Source organism: Chionomys nivalis, chromosome 2 (assembly GCF_950005125.1).
Source record: "Chionomys nivalis chromosome 2, mChiNiv1.1, whole genome shotgun sequence".
Lineage (NCBI taxonomy): Eukaryota > Metazoa > Chordata > Mammalia > Rodentia > Cricetidae > Chionomys > Chionomys nivalis.
The window spans coordinates 22,763,796-22,787,869 of record NC_080087.1 but is presented as its reverse complement, the minus strand read 5'-3'; the positions used below and the strand labels follow the sequence as shown (position 1 = coordinate 22,787,869).

At 37.9% G+C, this 24,074-nt stretch overlaps 2 protein-coding genes across 4 annotated transcripts in view; both read left to right on the top strand.

Annotated features, from left to right (window-relative positions):
* The window catches only part of Grm1 (glutamate metabotropic receptor 1), a 389,047-nt gene that overhangs the window by 133,982 nt on the left and 230,991 nt on the right, over nt 1–24,074 (top strand). The window lies entirely within an intron of this gene.
* On the top strand, nt 11,473–11,764 carry LOC130869788 (protein transport protein Sec61 subunit gamma). Its single transcript, XM_057762225.1, has one exon. The coding sequence runs from the start codon at nt 11,473–11,475 to the stop codon at nt 11,677–11,679; it is 207 nt and encodes a 68-aa protein (XP_057618208.1). The 3' UTR covers nt 11,680–11,764.

The following is a 24,074-nucleotide window of genomic DNA, read 5'->3' as shown; positions in this document are numbered from 1 at the left end:
TGCCTAGGCTTCAGTGGTGAGCTTGTTCAGGGAGGAATGTTCTAGTAGGAGAATTCTTTCTACAGAAAACCCTTGGCCATTAGCAACTCCCAACCATATCTCTTATATTTGAGGATAAACTAATTTTGATGAACAGTGAAACAGTTAAGAATTATAGCTCTGGTCATTCTAGAACACAGGAACAATCAAGCTTTTTCTGCAGGTAGATTATTTCAGTGTTTTATGAAAAATCTCTGGGAAGGCTGCCAATTACACAAAGAAAGCCTGCATTTCCCCCTAATACATTTATCCAAAGTTCTTCTTGAAATTAGAGCATCAAGTATTCCATGTTTATAAGATGTACAGCTATCTTTCCTCTCTGCTTTTCTACCTATCTTTCCCCTCCCTCGCTCCTCACTCCTTTTCTCCCTCTCTCCTTCCCTTTCCCTCTCTCACTTTGCCTTTTGAATTTCATATCGTCAAGGGTGGCCTCAACTTTCCTCTTCTGATCATCCTAGTCCCAGCTCCCAAGTGATAGGATGACAGGTGTGAGCCACCATTCCTAGCTTGGGCAATGCTCAACCTTAGCCCAGAGTCCTGTTAGAAAAGCACTCCAGGATCCTGTGTTTTTATCTGGCATCTCTTAGCAATAAGCTGTGGTTTTTACATGTTTTTTTTTTTTTGACACATTGTACAATGAAAAGAAGCATGCCTTAGAGAGTCCACTTTAATCATTTATCAATTTAATCAAATTTTTAAATATAATTTATTTTAATCATATTCTTTCCCTTGCCCCTATTCCTCCAAGATACTCTCCACCTCCCTATCCTCCCACCTCCCTACCCACCCAAGTTCATGTTCTTGTTCTCTTCCTCTCTCTCAAAAAAAACCAAAACCAGAAAAAGAATACCTCTCCCACCAAATCCAAAAGAACTTAAAAGTAAAAGAAACAAAATCCATAAGACAACAACAATCCAAACTAAAACAAAACAAAAATGAGTATAAAAAATTCCACCATGGAATCCATAGTAATAAAATAACTCCTAATGGTCTATTACTATTCCCACAGAGTAGAGAGCATCACTCAGACCTCATCAGTGAAGCTTCTTGTTCTGGATGTTAATTAACAAAGAGACCCTTAAGTGGACCGTGTGCAGAGAGCAAAAGGCTTAGGAACAATCTACCCTAAATGGGATGTCTTTACCAAACTCCTTTCAAGGCTCAAGGATCTATGCGGAAGCGGAGGAAAACCATAGGAGCTAGAGGTAGCAGATGACTCCAAGAAAACAGCATCTTCTAGACACCAAATGATTGATAGATATATGATCTCACAAAGACTGTGACAGCATGCACAGGACTTTCATATGTTCATAGCAGACAGAAATAAGTCTACCGAGAAGGGAAAGTGGACACAGAGTCTTTCTACCCCTAGCAAAGAAGTTATTTGCAACTGAGACTTGTTGTTGGAAAAAAAAAAAACAGTTTTCTCCAACACAAAGCAGATTATATGTGTTTTGGCCAGCTCAGTCATTTTTATGATTTTCCCCTACTGTTCGTTTTTCCTTTGCAGGGGCATAGTCATTAGAAGTTACCTAGGCAATCTACCCTCTCCCCAAATATAGGTGCAGTTTTAAGAATTTCTGAGAGCACTAATAATAAGTAGGGAATATGATCTAAAAGGTTTCTGGGTTTGATTTTTTTCTAATAAGGAAACATATTTTCCTTCCATTCTCACCAAATATAGCACATTGAATGTTATTAAAATTCACTCGTCATTGTCTACCAGGATGGCATACCTAGCTTAAAAAGTGCAAGGAAGCTGCAATTGCAAAACTATGTTGCAGGAAAGAAATATGGAAGGGTTGCTTGCTGTCATGTTTTCTAAAGGAGAGTATTGAAAGCTTTTAAGTCAATGAACTGATTTTGGTCATTAAAGCCATTTGTCAACAAATGACATTGGTTGTTGTAAAGTCATTTAATGAAGCTTATAACTTCTGAAAGATAAGTGAGAGTTCATTAGCTTTTATTCTAATCATTAAATCTGGATTGTTTATACTTCCATCCCTAAGCCTGTCTGCAAAGAGATGAAGGCGTTTGCTGAGCCTGACCTTCTGCAAAGAAGGACTTATGAAATGCAAATAGTTTTTATTCATCCAAGGGCTTCTCTTATAAAGCTTGGTTTGGGGACAGTCCACTTGTAAACTTACTCACTGGCCTATTGCTACATCTCAAAAAGTAGCCTATTGCTACTTTTTGTCAGAGTTCTTAGCTTCTTGTCACATGGGTCTTTCTGTGGTGTCACTCACAGTATATTGATCAAGGGAGTAGTGGGAACTCATGGTTCTTTTTTAACATACTTCTGCAGGTGATATCCTATTGCTTTCTACAGGTTTTGCTCTTCAGAATAAGTCTTCATATCCAGAAATTCAAGACTACACAAAGGAGGGAGACTTAGAAGGATGTAGCTGTGATGTCATGGCTTCCATTGCGGTAGCATTTGTGCTTATAGTTGTAGTTAACATTAAAATTGAATATACTTTTCAACCTTTTTAGCTTTTTTAAGCTGTTATGCTACTGATGTTAAAGCCAGTTTCAAAATGAAACTTCCATAAAGACACCATTTTGTAGGCCATCAGGATCCTCAACAAGTGTCGATGTGTGAATTTTCTAAATTTAGTAGAGATGTATTACAGTTTCTACTTCCTCTAAAGTCAGCTAGTTGTGCAGACTCTGCAAAACCCGTCACTGTTGGTCTGAATTTACCAATAGGGGTGCTTTTTATTGCATAGAAACTCAAGAAAGTATGTTCACAAGAAAAGTATTTTACTTTGTTTTGGTTGATTTGACTTAAGTTTTCCTTCAAAATGATGAATTGTAAAAATGAAGATTATAGAACACATAATTACAGTTTCAGAATCTAACTCCAGAATTCAAAATCTCTCTTATCTCATACACAACTTCTGTTTTGAAAAAAAATCACAAAGTAAAATTTTCAGTTCTTTATATACAGATAAGATAGTGCCATTAGTGAGCTAAGAAAGTCCTAAGGTCTTTTCTGTGAATGAAAGAGTATTGTTCCCATCAAAGTGTGACAGTACAACGGTCATAGTCTCAGTACCACTGAACCCAAGGTTTATCCAAATATTTAGGTTGTAAAATCATTATAGCTTTAGGAAGCCTCTAATCCCATACATTCACTTGTAAAGGAAGCTTAAAATGTTTTAAATATTTCTCCTATCTTGAAAGCAAATTTTGAAAATTAAAAAAACAAATTTAAAACATTATAAATACATGTTATTTACATGTACATTTGCTACCTATTCAATACACATTTAATATTAAATAATGTGATAAATGCTTAATTAATATTGGCAATTAAAATTATTCAGTAAGAAAATAGATTTCTATTGGACTTCAGTAGGATTTCTTTGTAGATGGTAAAACTGACATTATAGAATCATATAAGTAGACCTGAAAAGCAATAATAGGTTATATGATATGTTGGTAATTATGGCTAGGTCATAATGTGTTGTAACATGCTTTTAGAATTCATGGATCATCAGGATTGCTTCTTTTTGAGACTGGTGAACATACCTATAATTGGAATGTCAAAGAACGTATCAGAAGAGTTGCATAGATCAATCATTGATAAAGTCGTAGTGATCATGTCTAAATTTTAATTACTTCAACTGACTCCATCTTCTCTAGAAGGAGCATCTCCAAATTGCTTAAAAATCTTCTGCATATTTCCATTTAAGTTAAATTAAATATTGTAATTCTTTCAGATTTTCTAAGTAACAATAAAATCATATTTATTATATATCAACATAATTAGTTGACTCAATAAACTCCAAGAAGAGATGATTACATTATTTCTTGAATTACAATAAAAATTATACTGACAGTATTATTTTGACTAGCAGCCACAGTAGTCATAAATGTTATGATTCTTGTCCCAGCTTCTCCATTTGCTGCTGATGCCTTGGAAAGTCAACTTTCTACTAACTGATTTTAAGTACATGGCACTATAATAGCACATGTCGTGTGTTACTGGCTGGACTCAATATGTACTTCTTTTGTCTCATAAATGCTCATCTTTCATCTGTATCTTCCCTAGCAGGGTACTGGGGGTCAAAACAGCAGAGTCAATAAATCTGACCTGGGACCATGGTCCCAGTATTTGCTTTCCTAAGCTCAACTCAGTGGAGTAGTAAGACCTAACTCATATTCCTAGACAGGACTACTCCGAAACTCAAAACAAGCTAACATAGGATATTGTTTTATAATACTAAAATATTTAGATTCTTTTAGTTTCCTTTCTGCTCCACTTATTGTGGAATTAGTTTATGCAGGTTATGTGTGTAGAAGAAGGGCCCTCTTGTTTGTCCAGGCCACCCAGAACCAAAATAACCAGACAGATACTGTATTAATCAAATCACTGCTTGGACCATTAGCTCTAACTTCTTATTGACTAACTCTTACATTTTAATTTAACCAGCCTACCAGCAAAGTTTCAGCATGTATATCTCCAGCAGCAGCAGCTCCATGGGATCCCCCGACTCTGCCTTCTTCCTCCCAGTCTATCAGTCCAGTTTTCCATGCCTACCTAAGTTCTGCCCTATCAGGCCAAGGCAGTTTCTTTATTCATTAACCAATACAAGCAACACATAGGAAGAAGAACCTCCCACACCATTTTCCTTTTCTGCTTATACAAAAAGGAAGGCTTTAACTTTAACATAGTAAAATTACGTATAACAAAACAGGTATCAAGCAAGAATTACAGTTACAATATTTTTATTTATTTTATCTTTTATCATAAGTAAGGAAAACTATAACTATCTATCTATTCTTCAGCTCCATCAAAGACTCCAAAAGGATATAATATTACCTAAGTAAATAGGAAGTGCATTGTAAAAAAAAAAAAAAAAAAAAGAAACTTCCAAAACTCTAGAAATGACAGAGATATCTTGCTGCCTGGACAGTTACCCAAAGTTCTTCTGTATCACTGGGGCATCCATCCTCAGCCTACAGGTCCATAGTATCCAGCAGACATTTCCATAAAGCAGGAAATTTTAGAGACAGTTTAGTCATTTTCTTCTGTATCCTTCAGAAGGTCTCGTGGACTTTTTTTATGAAACAGAAACCCCAAAGGATCATCTCACCTTTTGGCAAGTTCAGCAGTCATTTCTCTGTGGATCCTACATGTACAGTGAAGCAGTCAAGGCAAGAGCAGTTTCTTGCCCAAATGGCTAACCAACTTCATAAGGAGCCTCTTCGATGCCCATCTTCCTCTTGAAGTAGGTTGGTGCTGCCAGAAGCAGACGTGTCTCATTGTCATGAAAAGTCCTAAGTTATTAAAACATTTTAAATACCATATTCTGAGGGTCCTGAAAGATTTGAAGAATACCTATCTAACTGAAATATATCTCTATACATCTAGAAAATATAACATGATTAACTTATATTTCTTAATTATACATTACATTTTAAAATAAGCTGGAAGAACACAATAACTTAATCAAGATCAGAAATAAATATACAAAGTATAACAAAATTGACCTTAAATTTGTATCAATAAACCAAGATCCAAACCAATGCAAAGTATTCATCTCTATAGCATATCCCCCTTTAAATGTAAAAGAACATTTACAAACAAAATTTGGGAATATGGGCATAGTTTTGTTCATACTGCTTCCTGCTGATTGGGGGTGCTGTTAATCAGACCTTTCATGGTGTGTCCTGTGTGCTATGTTCATCTCAGTCAGCAGTTGGATGAAATAATTTTTATCTCAGCAACTTTTCAGGGGGATGTGGTCTATCAAACCATATTGATCTAGAAGCAATACACAGGTTCTCATCTTCCATGAAAACAAAAGAATAACCTCTTTTCCAAAGCACAGTATCCCTAGACCCAAATTCTGAAGTCAAGATACCTATATCATATACATGCTGGTTTAGTTTAGCAGCCCATACAATAAAATGTCTCTCTATACTTAGCTCTTTCACAGTCAAAAAAATTCAAGGAAAACACAATAATATACATAATTGTATTATGTATATTAATCCAGATTCTCTGTGAATTTTTCATCTTTACGTGTTTTGTTTTTACTCTATTACCTTTTAATATTTATTTTATTATTTTTAGTCCTTTAATCTATGACTGTCTGTATGGTGTCTCTGTAAAGACTTTACCCTTTTTTTTTTAGAAAAAAAAGCCTTAACTTTTTTGTTTACTCTCTATACTCTTTTTTTCTTCTTTCAAGCCTACATACGTTTATTCAACACTATGACCCATTTATAGGTCTTTTATGTCTGATTCTGTCCTACTGTGTATCTGTAATTCTTCACTGTCCAGGAGCACTTCTTAAAATACTAAGCACTTCTTAAAAACTTAAGCTGCATCATTGCTTGGGTAATACACCAGTGGCTGCTTGCCCTGCCCAGTCCAGGGTGGTGGAGTCGTTCACTCGCACTGCTCCACTTCCAGGACACAGCCAGTCCACACCACCTTAAGCAAGCTATAGCAGTCTGCTCACAAACCCTACTCAAATGCTTTGTAGCTGGAAATAATCAGAGGTCACGCTGGTGGTACAGCCCAGAAAGCCCACATTTTAAAATGGCTACAGCTCTTTTTCCTGATAGGGCTGAATCAGGAACATTTTTCTTAAAGAAGCTACAGCAAGCCACCAGCAAACAGCAGGAAGCTGTGTTAAGCTCTGTATTTTTGTGTCTAGAATTTCTTTCCAACTTTACTCAGTTTTACATGGATATAATAGACCACGTTGGGTGCCAATTTGTAGTAGGAGGGCCCGCTTGTTCATCCGGCCACCCAGAATTGAAAAAAACCACACAGATACTGTATTAATTAAATCACTACTTGGCCCATTAGCTCTAACTTCTTATTGTCTAACTCTTACATCTTTATTTAACCAGCCTACCAGCAGAGTTTCAGCACATCTGTATCCAGCTGCGGTGGCTCCATGGCATCCCCCGACTCTGCCTTCTTCCTCCCAGCATTCAGTACAATTTTCCCTACCTACCTAAGTTCTGCCTTTCAGGCCAATGCAGTTTTTTTATTCATTAACCAATACAAGCAACACATAGACAGAAGAACCTCCCACACCATATGTATTGTGTTTTCTCCAGGACGCTACTCAATCTGGATTTTAAAATAGCATTCTTTAATTTTTATGTTGCACAATATATACATATTTATGTATATACATATATACCTAATATTCTTCAATTTCTAGTATTCTAGGTTTATAACTTTTCATTTTTCTGGTGCTGGTGATGGAACCTGAGGCCTCACACATACTAGGCAATTACCTGACCCTGGCATTGTATCCTCACAATCTTTTTACCACAATGTTTTGGTTACTGTTATGAAATATGCTGACAAAATCATTTAAAGGAGAAAATATTTATTCTGTCTCACAGTTCATGCAACAATCCTTCATGGAGGTTAAGGCATCAGGATCTTGGAGTCATATTGCATTTACAATCAGAAAACAGAAGGTGAATACATGTTTACTTCTGCTCTGCTCCAATTCTCTATTTATCTGGTCCAGAATTGCCTACCCAGGGAATGGTCTCATCCATAATTAAGATGGGTTTTCATGTATCAGTTAATTTAAGAAATTCCTCAAGGCAGGCTCAGAGGCTCTTTGACCAGGTGATTCTAGATTCTGTCAAGTTAGCAATCAACACCAACCATCACGTGCACGGAATCAAATAGGACATTGATGCTTTTGTTACATTACTTCTGAGTGATGCTTCAAAAACTGAATTCCCTTCCTTTATTATTTTTTTTGCAATTATACATATCTATAATTATTCAACTATTTAGTGACTTTTCTCATTCAATGCATTTTTGCTACTTATCTTTTATTGAAAAGTATATTTAAAGCAGAGTTATGGACGTGAAAAATAGTGAAAAGACAACACCCTGTTCTTAAGGCCATATAGACAATGTCCCTTATCAGACCATTGAGGTTGTATTTTCTAATAGGCTTACTGAACCCTTCATTTTTGTGTGATACTCTCATATATTTCTTAGAACATATTTATTGGGGGTGTGGAAGGCTACAGAAGTGAAGTACAGACAGTCTTTCTATACCCAGCTCCAGTGCCCCTTGTTATTATTATTTTATATTAGTAAGGTATATTTATCACAATAAACAAATTCTGATACTTAGTGTCAATAAGCCTACTTTATTCAAATTTTTTCAGTTATTATTTTGACCTCAAGTGAGTGCCTTATGTAGCCCAGGCTGGCCCTTATTTTTATTTTATTTTATTTATTTATTTAATTATTAAAGATTTCTGCCTCCTCCCAGCCACCGCCTCCCATTTCCCTCCCCCTCTCCCAATCAAGTCCCCCTCCCTCATCAGTCCAAAGAGCAGTCAGGGTTCCCTGCCCTGTGGGAAGTCCAAGGACCTCTCACCTCTTTCCAGGTCTAGTAAGGTGAGCATCCAAACTGCCTAGGCTCCCACAAAGCCATTATTTTTTATATATTAAAATGATTTATTTTATTATTTAAGGGATTGTATAGCCATCAAATATTTGTATGTGCAGACAAACTCATGATTAGGAATGTCTGCTCTGGACTAGCTTGCTGCTGTTCCATTGTCTATATTATCTTGGCACTTCCAGGATAGTCTCAGTAATAATAAACTCTAAAATTCAATTCAAAGCCATTGCCCACCTGTGGAATAGTGCAATGTAGGACTGGTGATATAGAAGTGAAAGTAGGGATTGAAGACTATCTTGTGAATAATAGTAGATTCAGACTCATCCTGGAAGTAAGGTATCCAGATATGGAATGGACTGTAGACTATACACTATTGGAAAATTGCAAATGTAGAGACTGACTCAATAAAGTATACCAAAGAAAATAAAACCAACTCTCATGTGCAAGGAACTAATGCCTAACAGGGTGCTCTAGACCTAAGAGAGCAGGACCATGTCAGTCCCCAATGACTGATGTGCACTGACCATGATATATATATATATATATATCAAGGCATAGAGGGACTTGCAGAGGAGTAGCCTTGTGATCCAAGCTAAGCCTTTGGGGGAAGGGATTGGCAGTGCTAATAGACTGAACACTGTGCTCACTCAGTTGCACAAAGAGAAAAAATCATTCCCATAGTTAAAATTTAGAACCCCAATATTTCTTCTTTTTGTTGTTTGGTCTTATAAGGGTTTTTGAGAAAATTTATGAGAGGTTATTCATGTTTTTGTGCCATCTCTTAGATTATAAATGATGTTTCAAATATTGTGATGGGACATAGTTATTTGTTGAAGGAAGATCACTTGTTCATCCCAGCTGCCCAGAATTGAAATAATCACACAGAAACCATATTATTTAAATCACTGCTTGGCCCACTACCTCTAGCTTCATATTTGCTAGCTCTTACATCCTAATTTAACCCATTTCTAGTAATCTGTGTATCACCATGAGGTCATGGCCTAACAGCAAAGTATCAGCATGTCTGTCTCCAACAGAGGCTCCATGGTTTCCCTCTTGACTCCTTCTTTCTCCCAGCATTCAGTTTAGTTTTCCCTGCCTACCTAACTTCTGCCCTGCTATAGGTCCAAAGACATTTCTTTATCCCTTAATGGTAATCACAGCATACAGAGGGAAATCCTACATCACTTACTTTATGTGGTTTATCCAGTAGCAGATATAGACCACCCATAGGTTTCAATAACATCATCACTTTGATAGATTCTGTTGCTGCTCTTGTTAGTCATCAGATTTTTCCAATGAAGTATTAATATACTTTGGTTGATTATGAAAAGTGAAGCTGCAGTTTATTTAATCAGATAAGAGGTAAAGTAGCCTTCCCTTATTTTATATCATGAGACTAGACTTACAAGTTCCTTTTCAAATCAGAGCTGATAAGCTTGTACACGAAGCAAATGTGATCTTAGAGTTTTCATGAAATCAAATGTAAGATAACAGTCATTGTGAGAGAGCAGTAGCTCATAGTTTTTCTTCCTGTTACATCTGAGAGAAGACTAAGAGTTTCCTCTGTTTCTGTCTCAAATAGATTGTGTTTAACTTTGATCGTCTTCCTTTTTATTCCACATCTGAGTCAGAATGGACTACAGCATCCAGATGCCGTTCACGTCAACATTATTATTATTATTTTTTAAACATTTTTTTATTGAAAAAAGATTTTCTGCTTCCTCCCCGCCTCCCATTTCCCTCCCCCTCCTCCCGCCTCTCTCCCCCTCCCCCACTCCTCTTCTTCACTTCAACATTATTAAAGTCGGTTTCCATCATAGGACTTTTATTAGCATCTCGTGATTTACTGTTTCCAGGCCACAGAGTAATTGTCAATTTAACATACCATACTTTATATTTCAAATGATTTTATAAAATAATATTGCTCAAATTTGTGACTTGAAGCAGTTCAATTGCATTTTGGAAAAGAACTCCCTTCTGATGAACATTTTGAAAGGAAATCATTCCAGTAATGTCTATATATAAAATTAGGAAGTCCAACCCCAGCCTAGCTGTAGGAACTTTGTGAACCTAGTTCGTTGCTATCACAGAATACCCGTGTGTCTTTGTTTTCTTAGTTTTTACTACAACCACTTTTTTTTTTTTTTTTTTTGGTTTTTTGAAACAGGGTTTCTCTGTAGCTTTGGTGCCTGTCCCAGAACTAGCTCTTGTAGACCAGGCTGGCCTCAAACTCCCAGAGATCCACCTGCCTCTGCCTCCTGAGTGCTGGGATTAGAGGCATGCACCACCACCACCTGGCTTACAACCACCTTTTAAAAAAATTTATTTTCTTATTACTGTGTGGGATGTGCATGGAGGTTGAAGCAGATAATGTGTCTAGGTCAGAGAATACCTTTCTGTCCTTCCCTGTCCTTCAGACCTTCAATTCCAAAGAACACACAGATGCTTATATTAAGTATAAACTGTTTGGCCTTTTAGCTCAGACTTATTACTAATTTGCTTTTATGACTGAAATTAACTTATAATTATTGTCTATATTTAGCCACAATGGTTGGTACCTTTTCTCATCTTGCCTCCTCTGTGTGTGGCTGGTGACTGACTCTCTGGTTTTCCTCTTTCCAGAATTCTTTTAATCTAGTTACCCAACTGTACTTCTTGCCTGGCTACTGGCCAATCAGCATTCTGTTAAACTCATATGAGGGACAAATCTTTACAATGCACAAGAGCATCATCCCACAGCATTCCCCATTTTCTCTTTCCAAAACAAGATCCCTGAATCTAATCTCCTTTGTTTAGCTTTTTTCATGATCATTATCCATAACAATTTGTAACAAACACTCTAAAACAGGCAAACATTCCTAATTCATTTTTGGGGAATGTGGACATAGTTTTTCTGGGTTACTTCTGCTCATTGGGGTTCTGGTAATCTTATGGGAACTCAAAAGAAAAATTAGGATTGAGTCCTCTCCTAAGCTACGTGTCTTTGCCTTCTCAAGCCACCGTCCCGCAATCAGTCATGGATCAGGTAATGCAGTTTGTTGAGCCAAGTCGGCAGTTCGTAAAGGATTCAATTCGGCTGGTTAAAAGATGCACCAAGCCCGACAGAAAAGAATTCCAGAAGATTGCCATGGCCACAGCCATAGGATTTGCTATCATGGGATTCATTGGATTCTTTGTGAAACTGATCCATATCCCTATTAATAACATTATTGTGGGTGGCTGAATGCTTTCTCTTCGCGGGAACTAGGAGCAAATGAGGGTGTGAGAAGCTTATGAAGTAAAAAGTTGCCTGTATACTTTGTGTTTTCCTTTCCTTTTTGCCTCCCCAAGAGGTTTTGCATCTAAACTAAAATAATTTCAAAATAAACATTTTTCCCATGACAAAAAAAAAAGAAAAATTAGGATTATGGTCTAAGTCCTGACTGGAGTGTTCTGTGAGGCTCAGTTATCTCAGCTAACGGTCTTGAGGCTGATCTGGATATAGAACTAAGAGGAAACTGCAACAAAGGTGCTCTGAAATGTTGGATCCTCTGGGGCATCCGTTTCCATTGGAGATTTTTCAATGGGCCTTCCTGGATCAGTCCTTATTTTTCTTAACCCAGAATGAACCCACAGTCTCTCGTTTCTTGTGGAAACAAAAGCAAAACTTTTTCTCCAAAGTAACATATCTTTTGACTTAAATTTTAAAGTCAAGGCAGTTTCAAAATATATAGGTTGGATTAATTCAGCAGCATTTATAACCAAATGTCTTTTAGCAGCTGTTCAACTATTGTTCCTTCCTCAGCAGTCAAACAATTCAGACACAACACAGTAACTGACAGTATCCAAACTCTCTGTATTTTCCATTTTACGTGACTCTTTTCTTACTCTATTTCTTTTTTTAAGAACTTTTCACGTCCCTTTTCTTTTCTCTCTGAAGCCTATGCTGAAAACTGTTTAGACATTTTTAAAAATCTGAATCAATCTTTACTGTATACATCTTTTTCTGACCACATGAGTTTTTATCTGCTAAGTGGCATGGTTAGGATTAAAGCTGTGGCTTTGGCAGCTGGCTCTGCCCCATTCCTTGACTTCTTGAGAGGCTAACTTCATGATGGAAATATTGGCAGAAGCCACATTTATTGCCACAACTCTGCAAAGTTTCTAGAGCCATGTCATCACCAAGAAGCAGGCTGCTGGCTGCTCACAAGCACCAAATAAGTGTTTAGTGGCAGTGCCCTCCACCCCCATATGCACTCCTTTATAATCATTCAGAAAAGGGACAGTTTCCCATGGGCTTCAGCAAAGCATGGTATACCAAGCTGCCATAAGACCAAGCATGACCCCTTGTATTTAGACTGGTCAAGGCAATCCAGCATGAGAATGGGTTCCCAAGAGCAAGTCAAAGCACCAGGAACAGTCCCTGCTCCCATTTCTGGGAGTCCCATGGATAGACCAATCTACACAACTGTAACATATGCAGAAAGCCCCATGCAGGTCGGTCCCATGTAGGCTCCCTGGTTGTTGGTTCAGAATCTGTGAGTTTCCATAACCCAGACCAGTGATTTCTGTCAGTTTTCCTGAGATGCTCCTAACACCCCACCCTCATTTCCTATAATCCTTTTACCCTCTCCTTGGCAGGATTTCCTGAGCTTGGCACAGCGTTTGGCCTGGGTCTCTGAATCTGTCTCTATCAGTCACTGGATGAAGGTTCTCTAAGGACAACAGGGATAGTAACCAGTTTGATCATAAGGGATGGCCAGCTTGGGGTGCGCCACTACTCTTGCCAGAAGTTTTAGATCCTGGGGCCATCCTTGTAGACTACTGGAAGTTCCCCTTGCATCAGGCTTCTACTTGACTCTGTAAAGCCTCCCCCCTTTCCAGTCATCTCTCTCACCACTGCCCCCTCCACCCACCCAACTCAATCTTTTAAGTTGCCATGCCCACCCTCCCACAGTTCACCCACAAAATCTCTTCTATTTTCCCTTTTCAAGGATATCCATGCATCCCCTCTTGGGTTCTCCTTGTTACCTCTGTGAGTCGGTGGATTATAAGCATGGTTATCCTTTACTTGAGTTACCATTAATATCCATTTATGAGTGAGGTAACCCAGACGGGTTACCTCACTCAGGATGATTTTTTTTTCTAGTTTCATCCATTTGCCTTCAAATTTCCAGATTCACTCATAACGTCATGATAGGATACTTCTACTCCACTTCTTTAAACTCTCCCAACCTCTGGTTACCCAGTTTCAAAATGGCATCTATGTTTTCATTTATCATTATTGAAACACTTCAATTCTCAGGGTTAGCTTTGTATTTTTTATGTTGGTAAAGCAAAATATCCCACTCTAAGTAATTTATAAAGAAAAAGAACTTTGGTTTTGCTTGCAGATGATGTCCAAGAGAACTGTTAGCATCAGTTTAATATCTGATTAGACCTCATTCTGTATCATACCATGGCAGATAAACAGATCTGGACATGCTTTTGTGCAGGAAGAACACATAAAGAAGGGTTGTAGACTCTTTTGATCAGATCCCGCTGTCTTAAGAATAATATACTCCTGGGAGAAGTAATTTAGTTGAGTGTTCTTACCCAGTCTCTCAAGAACGTTTAACTTATTCATGAAGACATTTTTTGTATGATTCGAATGTTTCATGAAGCCCCAATCAACCCTTAATATTGTTATATTGAGGAACAAAACTCAAACTGTTAACAACCCCCAATTTGATAGCACTCTATAAACTCATGATTATGACATGAATAATTGTAATCTGCTGAAGAGCTTTTAAACCCAGACAGGGATGGTAGTCTTTTCACTGTCCATCAAGCACGGAGAACTGGCAACAACACACCTCACGTACATAAATAGACGTGTGGTGTTCATGGATAACAAATGCACCGCAGTGAGAGATTGCAGTGAATACAAAATGAGCTTAGAAAGAAACTTGAAATGTTCACACATAACTTGCCACCTCTTAAAAAAAAACCAAAACCAAAACAAAACAAAATAATTTTCCAAACTCGTCAAATAGTAATGATGGGAAATGAAGTGTCTGGGGTACTGAATAATCAAGCTTGTATGGTGACTTTAGTTCACAAATAAAATATGTCTTATGTCCTCATGTTTAACATATGAACATATCCAAGATTAAGAAAAAAATAAATCCACAAATAGCTTCCAGTTTTAAAGTGAGAAATGTAAAAGGGAGGTGGATATTCTTGACTCATCACTGTGGATAAGTTTGCTCTTCTGCGATTACGCTTATGTTCTGTGTCTACAGCATTTAGTACATAGTAGTCACTTCATATATTTCTGTTTGGTAACTTTAAAAGGAGAAATTTAGTAAAAGTTGAGTTGTGGGAGAATATCAGAAAATCATAGATTGACTCAAGATATCAAGCTTCAAATGAAATAGTTTTTGCCATTTTTTCATCAAAGAGTGCTGAAAATTAAATGTTGAATCCAGTATCAGAAGAGAAGAGTTCATAGATGCAGTTTAGGTCAGAATAATTGATAGTGAAAATCAATATTTGATAAGTTCTCATTAGGGGATTATTAACCAAAACCTGGAAGCTAGGAATATAACAAAAGATTAATATTATAATGCAAAATATTGTTCTTAGAACACATAGTGATTTAGCTATCTGGGTTTAACAAAAGCAAAGTGATCATTAAAAGAAAAATGTGCTAAAACATTCCAGGACAGGGATAGAACCTCCATGGAAGCTGTTGGTCAGAGAGGTTCCATAGATCCCCCAAATAATTTAGACTCTTGCCTTTCTGCTTATTTGCCTATTAGTGTACATGATAAGACTGTGTTGCTGAAAACACCATATGCCATGGTTGTAAGGTATGGAGGAATCAAGCTGGAATTGAGCTGGAAGCATATTCTCTGGGGGCTAGCTTTCAAACGGCTAGGAGATGCTGTTGAGACTGCTGGGGGAGAAAGGACATCAAGGATCTTAACTAAGCATTGAAATGATTGAATTTCCATAACAATAACAATTTACCAGTTAAGATGTGCTTCTGGGTTCAATAGTGGCATGATTGTTTTGGGGGTAATTAACCACTCTGATTGGATTTGGGTTCCATCCACAGAAGGGATCCTGCACTTGGTTCTGTAAGGCTAGCAAAACCTCATGACTTAGAAGGTCATGGGTCACATAAGAAAACTTAGTACTAGTATTAAGCTAAATAAACAATTCTGCCTTTTAAATGTCTATCTTTATACTCTTAGACAAAGGATACTCTCAACCCTTTAGCAGTAGAATTTCTATTTGCAGTGAAAGATGGTGAATACAGATACATGACTACCCAAGATGTGAAAATAAATGATGGATGGGGCTCAGCTGCAAACAAGTCATTTATATTTCCCTCTTTAGGACTCAGGGAACACTGTGGAAGAGGGTTTGTAAAGAATGAGAGCTAGAAGATAGGAAGAAGGGAAGTGAAATCTCATTATCTAGATACAACACAACCAATGTAATTATCAACTCACAGCAGATGTGATTACTTGCATCAGGCCTGCATAAGACTGTAGGAGGGAGGCAATTTGTTGGTTCCTGGTTGCTCAGCCCCAAAATAATCACACAGAATCCATATTATTGAAATCACTGCTTGGCCCATTAGCCCTAGCTTCTTATTGGCTAACTCTTTCATATTAATTTAACCCATCTCCATTAATCCGTGTATTGCCATGTGTTAGTGGCTTACCAGCAAAGTTTCGGCATGTCTGACTCTGGTGGAGGTTCCATGGCTTCTCTCTGACTCCACTCTTCTATCTCCCAGCATTCACTTTAGTTTTCCCAGCCTAGCTCTTTCTGGCCTGCTCTGCTATGGGCTCAAAGCAGTCCTTTATTAACCAGTGGTATTCATAGCATACAGACTGGAATCCCACATCATAAGACAGTCCAGTTAATAGTCATGTACCAGGCAGTGACTAATGGGAATCTACTTCTTACTGCTCAACTGTGGGTTGATGATAAAATCCTCAAAAGGAGGAACTGTTATCTTTGGTTATGTGCCCACTGGTATGTCCACCAGACTCTAATGCTAGAGTCTCACATAAAGTCCTAGTAAAACTCATGACACAAACATATCAGAAAGACTTGAATGTGGGAGGGATATTGGTAGAAAAGAAGGATGCAGGTAAATGGGGAGAGAGGGGAAGATGAGTGAGAGAGTAGGAATGAGAGAAATCAGAATGGATTAGATATGCATAAAATGTTGTCAAAGAATAATTTCAGTTAAAAAAAAGAAAATATGATAAAAGTTATTAAAAGGACAGTGATTGACAAGAACTAGCTCTTTTAGACCTACCATACATTGTGATCATTATTCTTATCAATATACTTTATATACATGTATGAAATTCTCAAAGAATAGACAAACAAAAGAACATTTTAGTATGTGTTGTGGAAGATTATGTCAAGTATTTTCACAATTTACCCAATAAACTCTCATTGTATTGAAAATAAAGAAATCTGATTGGACATGATATGAAAATTATTGATCACTTTTGCTCTTCGAGTTGAGTTGGAATCTTTTCATTCATGGCTCACTTTAGGATCCATATTGGAAATTGTTTGGTAAGCCATGAAGTTTGGCTGCCCAGGATTTGCAAGCTCACTTGTTTCATTGGTAAGTAAGACAAACAATATGCTTGATGATGAGAGAGCTGCCTCCTCTTTGAGTGTTTGTGCCTGTGAAGATGGCTTCTAGAGTTCTCCTTGGGAGAATTCCCACATGACAGGTGGAGAAAACGCATCCTCCTTTTGAATTTGTCTTGATTGCAAGAAATGAGCTAATTTCATCCCTCAGTTCCCCTAAGCTGCTTACAGCTGTACGTGCAACATTGTCTGAGTTGGAAATCAGCTTCAAAAATCATTCGTTTACATCCTGTGTAAGGAGAGCAGGCAGAACTGCAGTGATAACAATGTCTTTGCCTTTTCAATGTTCTTAAAGTACAATACTCAGCAGATTTGACACACATGTGTTGTGAACTTCTACATTATCCATGTAGGTTATTTTCTCAAGAGAAGACTTTTAGGGTACCAAAACAGAGGACCTTCTCTTGCACTGAATATTTGCGATTCATTTTTTCCTGACTAAAATGAGACTTGATAGTTCACAGCATGCACCAAGTCATATGTACTATTTACCCAGTCAATTGCTCCACTCAGTCTCTTCCCGGAGAAGAGAGGCAGTGACCAAATGGGTATCCTAGACAAAGCAGTCATCAGCATTTCCTCATAAAACTAGTAATAGAGTCACTTGTTTTGCCCTATTAATAGGGGTTTGAGTTTAATTTCCAGAAAAATGATAGACAGGCATAGAGACATAGCCTGCAATTGCAGAATTTGAAAAGCTGAGACAGGAAGACTTTTGTGAAGTTGAGGCCAGTCTGTACCATAAAATGTGTTCTAGGCTAGCCTGGGCTTCAGATTGAGACCATCTCAAAAAGCCAGTTGTAGTGAGGAGAGGCGGGCTGCTTCTTACCGCCCAGCTCTGGCATGGCTAGCTTTACCCGAAATAACAACACACAAATTGTATTCTTTTAAACACTGCCTGGTCCATTAGTTCTAGCCTCTTATTGGCTAATTCTCACATCATGCTTTAACCCATATTTAATAATATGTGTATCACCACGAGGTGTGGCTTACCAGCAAAGATCTTAACCTGTGTCTGTGTCAGGTGGGAGAATCATGGCGACTGCCTTACTCGGCTTCTTTCTCCCAGCAGTCTGTTTAATCTACTCCTCCTACCTAATTTTTTGTCCTATTAAAGGGCCAAGGCAGTCTCTTTATTTAACCAATGAAATTAACACAAAACCGAAGACTCTCCCCCATCAGCCAGTGTTTAAAAAAAAAGAAGCTAAAACTGAAATATGTAAGCATTGTGGTGATTTGAATGTAATAGGCACCCATGAACTAAAAGGAAGTGTCTTTATTAGGAAGTGTGGCCTTATAGAAGTAGATGTGGCCTTGTTGGAGGAAGTGTGTCACTGTGGGGGCAGGTTTTGAGGTCTCTTTTACTCAAGCTGTGCTGAGTGTGACATACAGAGTCTATTGCCGGTTGCGTGCAAGATGTAGGACTTTCAGTTACTTTGCCAGCACCATGTCTGCCCACATGCCAGCATGCTCCCTGCCATGATGATAATAGACTGAACCTTTGAAACTGCAAGTGAGCCATCCAGTTTTTATTTGTAAGAGTTGCTGTGGTAATGGTGTCTCTTCACAGCAATAGAAACCCTAGCTAAGACAAACACTTAGAGGAATCATTGATCCATGGGGTCTAAAGATTTTGGTTCCTTTCCATTTCAGGTTCATCTGATGTTCTTATTTTCAAGGTTCAATAGTACATAGCTACATTTCAAATGTTCTTGTCATTGGAAAGACAAAAGAAGTAAAGTAAATATTCCCTTATCATCCCCTCCTACTCCTTCTTCTCCTGTCTCTCCTCTTCATTTTCTTCCTTCTTTTAAAGAGGTGGCTAGAGCCCAAGTCCTTTCTCATGCTAGGCAAGCACTCTACTGTGGATCTGCACACAGCCAAGGGTCTTTATGTAAGAGGACAAATGACTACAATGAGTTATTTGTTATACAACATTGATAAGAGATTTACAAAAATGCCACATTTATCTCCATGAGTGGTTGAAAACTCTGTCCATTTTTTAAGAGGTCATGAGCATAACCAGCAACTGTTATATAACAGATGGAAAATGGATTTTGGGGGAAACAACTGCTATTTTCTGTCCTATCTCTTAAGAGTGTTCTGATGGTTGGGTAAAGTGACAGATGGAGAGGAGATATGATATTAGGTAGTGACAGTAAAAGTGGTGGTAGCTGGTCTTGGAATTATCTACTAGAAGCTGAGTGGGAACACAGTCCCATGCCCTTCATCACCTCCTTAAATTTCAGTTCCTGTCTATTTAAGGCCCAAGATTGATGGTCTTCATGACCTTTTCCCATTCCTCTCACTGTGATCATGTTCGCTGTGCTTTTCTGAAGAAATTCTATGATTGTTATTTAAACCTGTGTGTTTTGGCTGATTGCATAGACTGGGGCTGACTAATTACTGTACATTTCTCTCTTGAGCCTGATTCCTGATCTAGGTAATTCTAGTGTCTTGCCTGGCTTCTTTCACTCACTTATATACTAAGTGTGTCCAAGCTTCTGTAAAGATAGGAACACAGCTAAAAAAAAATGAGAGGATGCATCTTGGAAAGTGCGATAATAATCAGGCCATGGAACGTGTACATCACAGTTGGACTGGTCAATTAAATAGGTCTTCTCCCCACTGAGAACCCTGAAGCATTGTAAATGTAGGTCCTGGAACATACTGGCTTTAGCCAAGAATTCATATTAAAATGGGTCACTCTGGTCATCAAAAATCACTTGACAGAAGATAAAAATTGTTGAACAGGATTATCATATATCTTGAGTTTAGTCCTGGCACTTAGCTCCCACTGATCTTGTTTGAAATCAGTTTCAAGAGACAGGAGGGGAGATAGTTATGGTCCCATATTTTTAAATCAGGAAAAGAAAAGTAAAGGTCATTTCACTCAAGTTCACTTTCAAAACAAAAACTCTCTTATTTTTTAAAAATGTTTATTCTACTTTTGTTTTTGCTGGATGGAAAATTCATTACTTTCTGAGATTGTCTATTGTTCTGCTTACTGAGAAATCTTGCAATTGTGTACTGACATCTCTTTACTGTCTTTTGATTACCCATGTGGGAATTATCTGAATTGTATTGCACCAAATGTTGTAAGACTGTAGTGATGAGGCGAGCAGGCCTGCTTTTCATCCCGCCCCATTCCTGCATGGGCTAGCTTAGCCCTGAAAATAATAACACAGAAACTGTATTCATTTAAATATTGTCTGGCCCATTAGTTCTAGCCTCTTAGTGGCTAATTTTCACATCTTGGTTAATCCATTTCTAATAGTCTGTGTAGCACCATGAGGTGGTGGCTTTCCTGGAAAGATCCTAATCTATGTCCATCTCGGGTGGAAGAGCCATGGCATCTGTCTGACTCTGCTTCTTTCTCCCAGCATTCTGTTCTGTCTACTCCACCTATCTAAGCTGCTGTCCTATAAAAAGGCCAAGGCAGTTTTTTTATTAACCAATGAAAGCAACACATAGACAGAAGACCCTCCTACATTATAAGACTCTACTAAACAGCATCTTCCTTGATTGAGTTTTGCTACCTAACACTCAAATGTCTGTGTGAATTCATTTACATTAATCAAATCTTTATTGAGTCTTATGGTAAACAAAGTGCTTGTTACCTATAGCTATATATTCTATCTATTCATATTGGCTATGTGGTGTAATAGCAAGCAACAATGCCACCTTAATGGCCTAGAAATAAAGATTTCTTTATTCCTTATGTTATACAGCATCTCATGTTTATGGGTTTTCTGCTTAATGCTCTCCTCATCAAGAGTAATTGCTTGATGAAGACTTCTTTTTTTAAAATTAATTAATTAATTTATTTATTAAAGATTTCTGCCTCCTCCCCACCACCACCTCCCATTTCCCTCCCCTCCCCCCAATTAAGTCTCCCTCCCTCATCAGCCCGAAGAGCAATCAGGGTTCCCTGCCCTGTGGGAAGTCCAAGGACCACCCACCTCCATCCAGGTCTAGTAAGGTGAGCATCCAAACTGCCTAGGCTCCCACAAAGCCAGTATGTGCAGTAGGATCAAAAACCCATTGCCATTGTTCTTGAGTTCTCAGTAGTCCTCATTGTCCACTATGTTCAGTGAGTTCGGTTTTATCCCATGCTTTTTCAGAGCCAGTCCAGCTGGCCTTGGTGAGTTCCCGATAGAACATCTCCATTGTCTCAGTGTGTGGGTGCACCCCTCGCGGTCCTGAGTTTCTTGCTCGTGCTCTCTCTCCTTCTGCTCCTGATTTGGACCTTGAGATTTCAGTCTGGTGCTCCAATGTGGGTCTCTGTCTCCTCTCATCGCCTGATGAAGTTTAATATTCAGGAGGATGCCTATATATTTTTCTTTGGGTTTACCTTCTTATTTAGTTTCTCTAGGATCACAAATTATAGACTCAATGTCTTTTATTTATTGCTAGAAACCAAATATGAGTGAGTACATCCCATGTTCCTCTTTTTGGGTCTGGCTTACCTCACTCAGGATGGTGTTTTCTATTTCCATCCATTTGCATGCAAAATTCAAGAAGTCATTGTTTTTCACTGCTGAGTAGTACTCTAATATGTATATATTTCATACTTTCTTCATCCATTCTTCCATTGAAGGGCATCTAGGTTGTTTCCAGGTTCTGGCTATTACAAACAATGCTGCTATGAACATAGTTGAGCATATATTTTGTTGTATGATAAGGCATCTCTTGGGTATATTCCCAAGAGTGGTATTGCTGGGTCCAGAGGTAGGTTGATCCCGAATTTCCTGAGAAACTGCCACACTGCTTTCCAAAGTGGTTGCACAAGTTTGCATTCCCACCAACCAGCAATGGATGTGTGTACCCCTTTCTCCACAACCTCTCCAGCAAAGGCTATCATTGGTGTTTTTGATTTTAGCCATTCTGACAGGTGTAAGATGGTATCTTAAAGTTGTCTTGATTTGCATTTCCCTGATTGCTAAGGAAGTTGAGTATGACCTTAAGTGTCTTTTGACCATTTGAACTTCTTCTGTTGAGAATTCTCTGTTCATCTCAGTGCCCCATTTTATAATTGGGTTGATTAGCCTTTCACGGTCTAGTTTCTTGAGTTCTTTATATATTTTGGAGATCAGACCTTTGTCAGTTGCGGGGTTGGTGAAGATCTTCTCCCAGTCAGTGGATTGCCTTTCTGTCTTAGTGACAGTGTCCTTTGCTTTACAGAAGCTTCTCAGTCTCAGGAGGTCCCATTTATTCAATGATGCCCTTAATGTCTGTGCTGCTGGGATTATACGTAGGAAGTGGTCTCCTGTGCCCATGTGTTGTAGAGTACTTTCCACTTCTCTTCTATCAGGTTCAGTGTGTTCAGACTGATATTGAGGTCTTTAATCCATTTGGACTTGAGTTTTGAGCATGGTGATAGATATGGATCTATTTTCATTCTTCTACAGATTGACATCCAGTTTTGCCAGCACAATTTGTTGAAGATGCTCTCTTTTTTCCATTGTATACTTTTAGCTCCTTTATCGAAAATCAGGTGTTCATAGATTTGTGGGTTAAAGTCTGGGTCTTCTATTCGATTCCATTTGTCGACTTCTCTGTTTTTATGCCAATATCAAGCTGTTTTCAATACTGTATCTCTGCAATAGAGTTTGAAGTTAGGGATGGTAATGCCTCCAGACGATCCTTTATTGTATAAGATTGTTTTGGCTATCCTGGGATTTTTGTTTTTCCATATAAAGTTGATTATTGTCTGATGAAGACTTCATGATCTGTGAGATTACTGGTTATAATGGAAATGAAATGGAAGGTATTGATTAAAATGTTTGTATTAAAAATTTACCACACAGCATCACATTCCACAGGAAGTTTTATTTTATGTGAAGGAGCTACAATAATATTATATACTCTAGTGGAAGAGATATATTAAAGATATCCATTATCCAAGAAAATATTAAAGAAAAGCATATGCTTGATCAAACATGTTCACCGTGCACTCAAAATTCTTGCATAATACGGAATAATAATCTCATGACCGACAGTTTCTAACAATGTCATTTTAATATAGTGATATAGGAATTTAAGATATTAACTTTCTCTCATCATCCCATATATACACTACCCAAAATCAAACAGGATAACTTCAATGAATATTCTTATTTTGAAAGAAATCATGGAAGTCATGCAGCAGGAGTTTTCTGGGTCAGAGCAATTTCACCTTCCTGCAGAACTAGGCTGAGAAAGCTCTCTACTTCTTGCAAAGACCCTGTTGCCCTTCCTAGGAATAACTCCCTTGTTGCTTGTTATTTGTGGTTCTCTGGAAGATTTTCCTTTTTCTGGTATCTTTTGTAGACACCTGTAAAAAATCAGAATTGGAGAGCACAACTTCTCTTCAGGCCCAAATGGCTTTCTATGCCCTCTTTCTTTTTACAGATGGCTGGCAGTTCCGGGATTGATTTAAACCTCAATCAATGGTATTCTCTTTTACTCTTGTCCTGGTGCTTTGCTACAATATTTTTTTCTGGTGTCTTATTTATCTATTTGATTTCAATCTACACATCATGTTAGGAATTTTACCCACAGCTCTTTGTAAAGTATGGTTCTTAAGACAAATTGCTTTTTTTTTTCAATGTCTTTGTCTATCCATCTCTAAACCTTGCCTTATTGTAGATTCTTTTATCCAGTTGGGCTAAGACACACACCTTTCTTGTAGTTTAAACTCACATCAAGTTATCTTAATCCAATAGTAAGTTTTTTCTAGCTTTAAAGATCTGCCTTTAGTTTGATCTTTGCCTGCACAACGGAGTTCAACTTGGCCTTTTCCACTCAAAGTCTGTGAATTTTATATTTTGCCTTTTGGGGTAGGAAATATTTCTTTTTAATTTTGATCGCAACTCCAGTATTTTGTTTTTCCTGAACAACAAGTTATTAGCACAAGCCATGTATTGTTTCTCTAACCCCTTCTCTGAGAGTTTGGAGTTCACTGGGTTTGTGATTTGCATGTCA

What these genes read in the sequence shown, in the direction of transcription:
- LOC130869788 (XM_057762225.1), top strand. Translation starts at nt 11,473, where the DNA reads ATGGATCAGGTAATGCAGTTTGTTGAGCCAAGTCGGCAGTTCGTAAAG.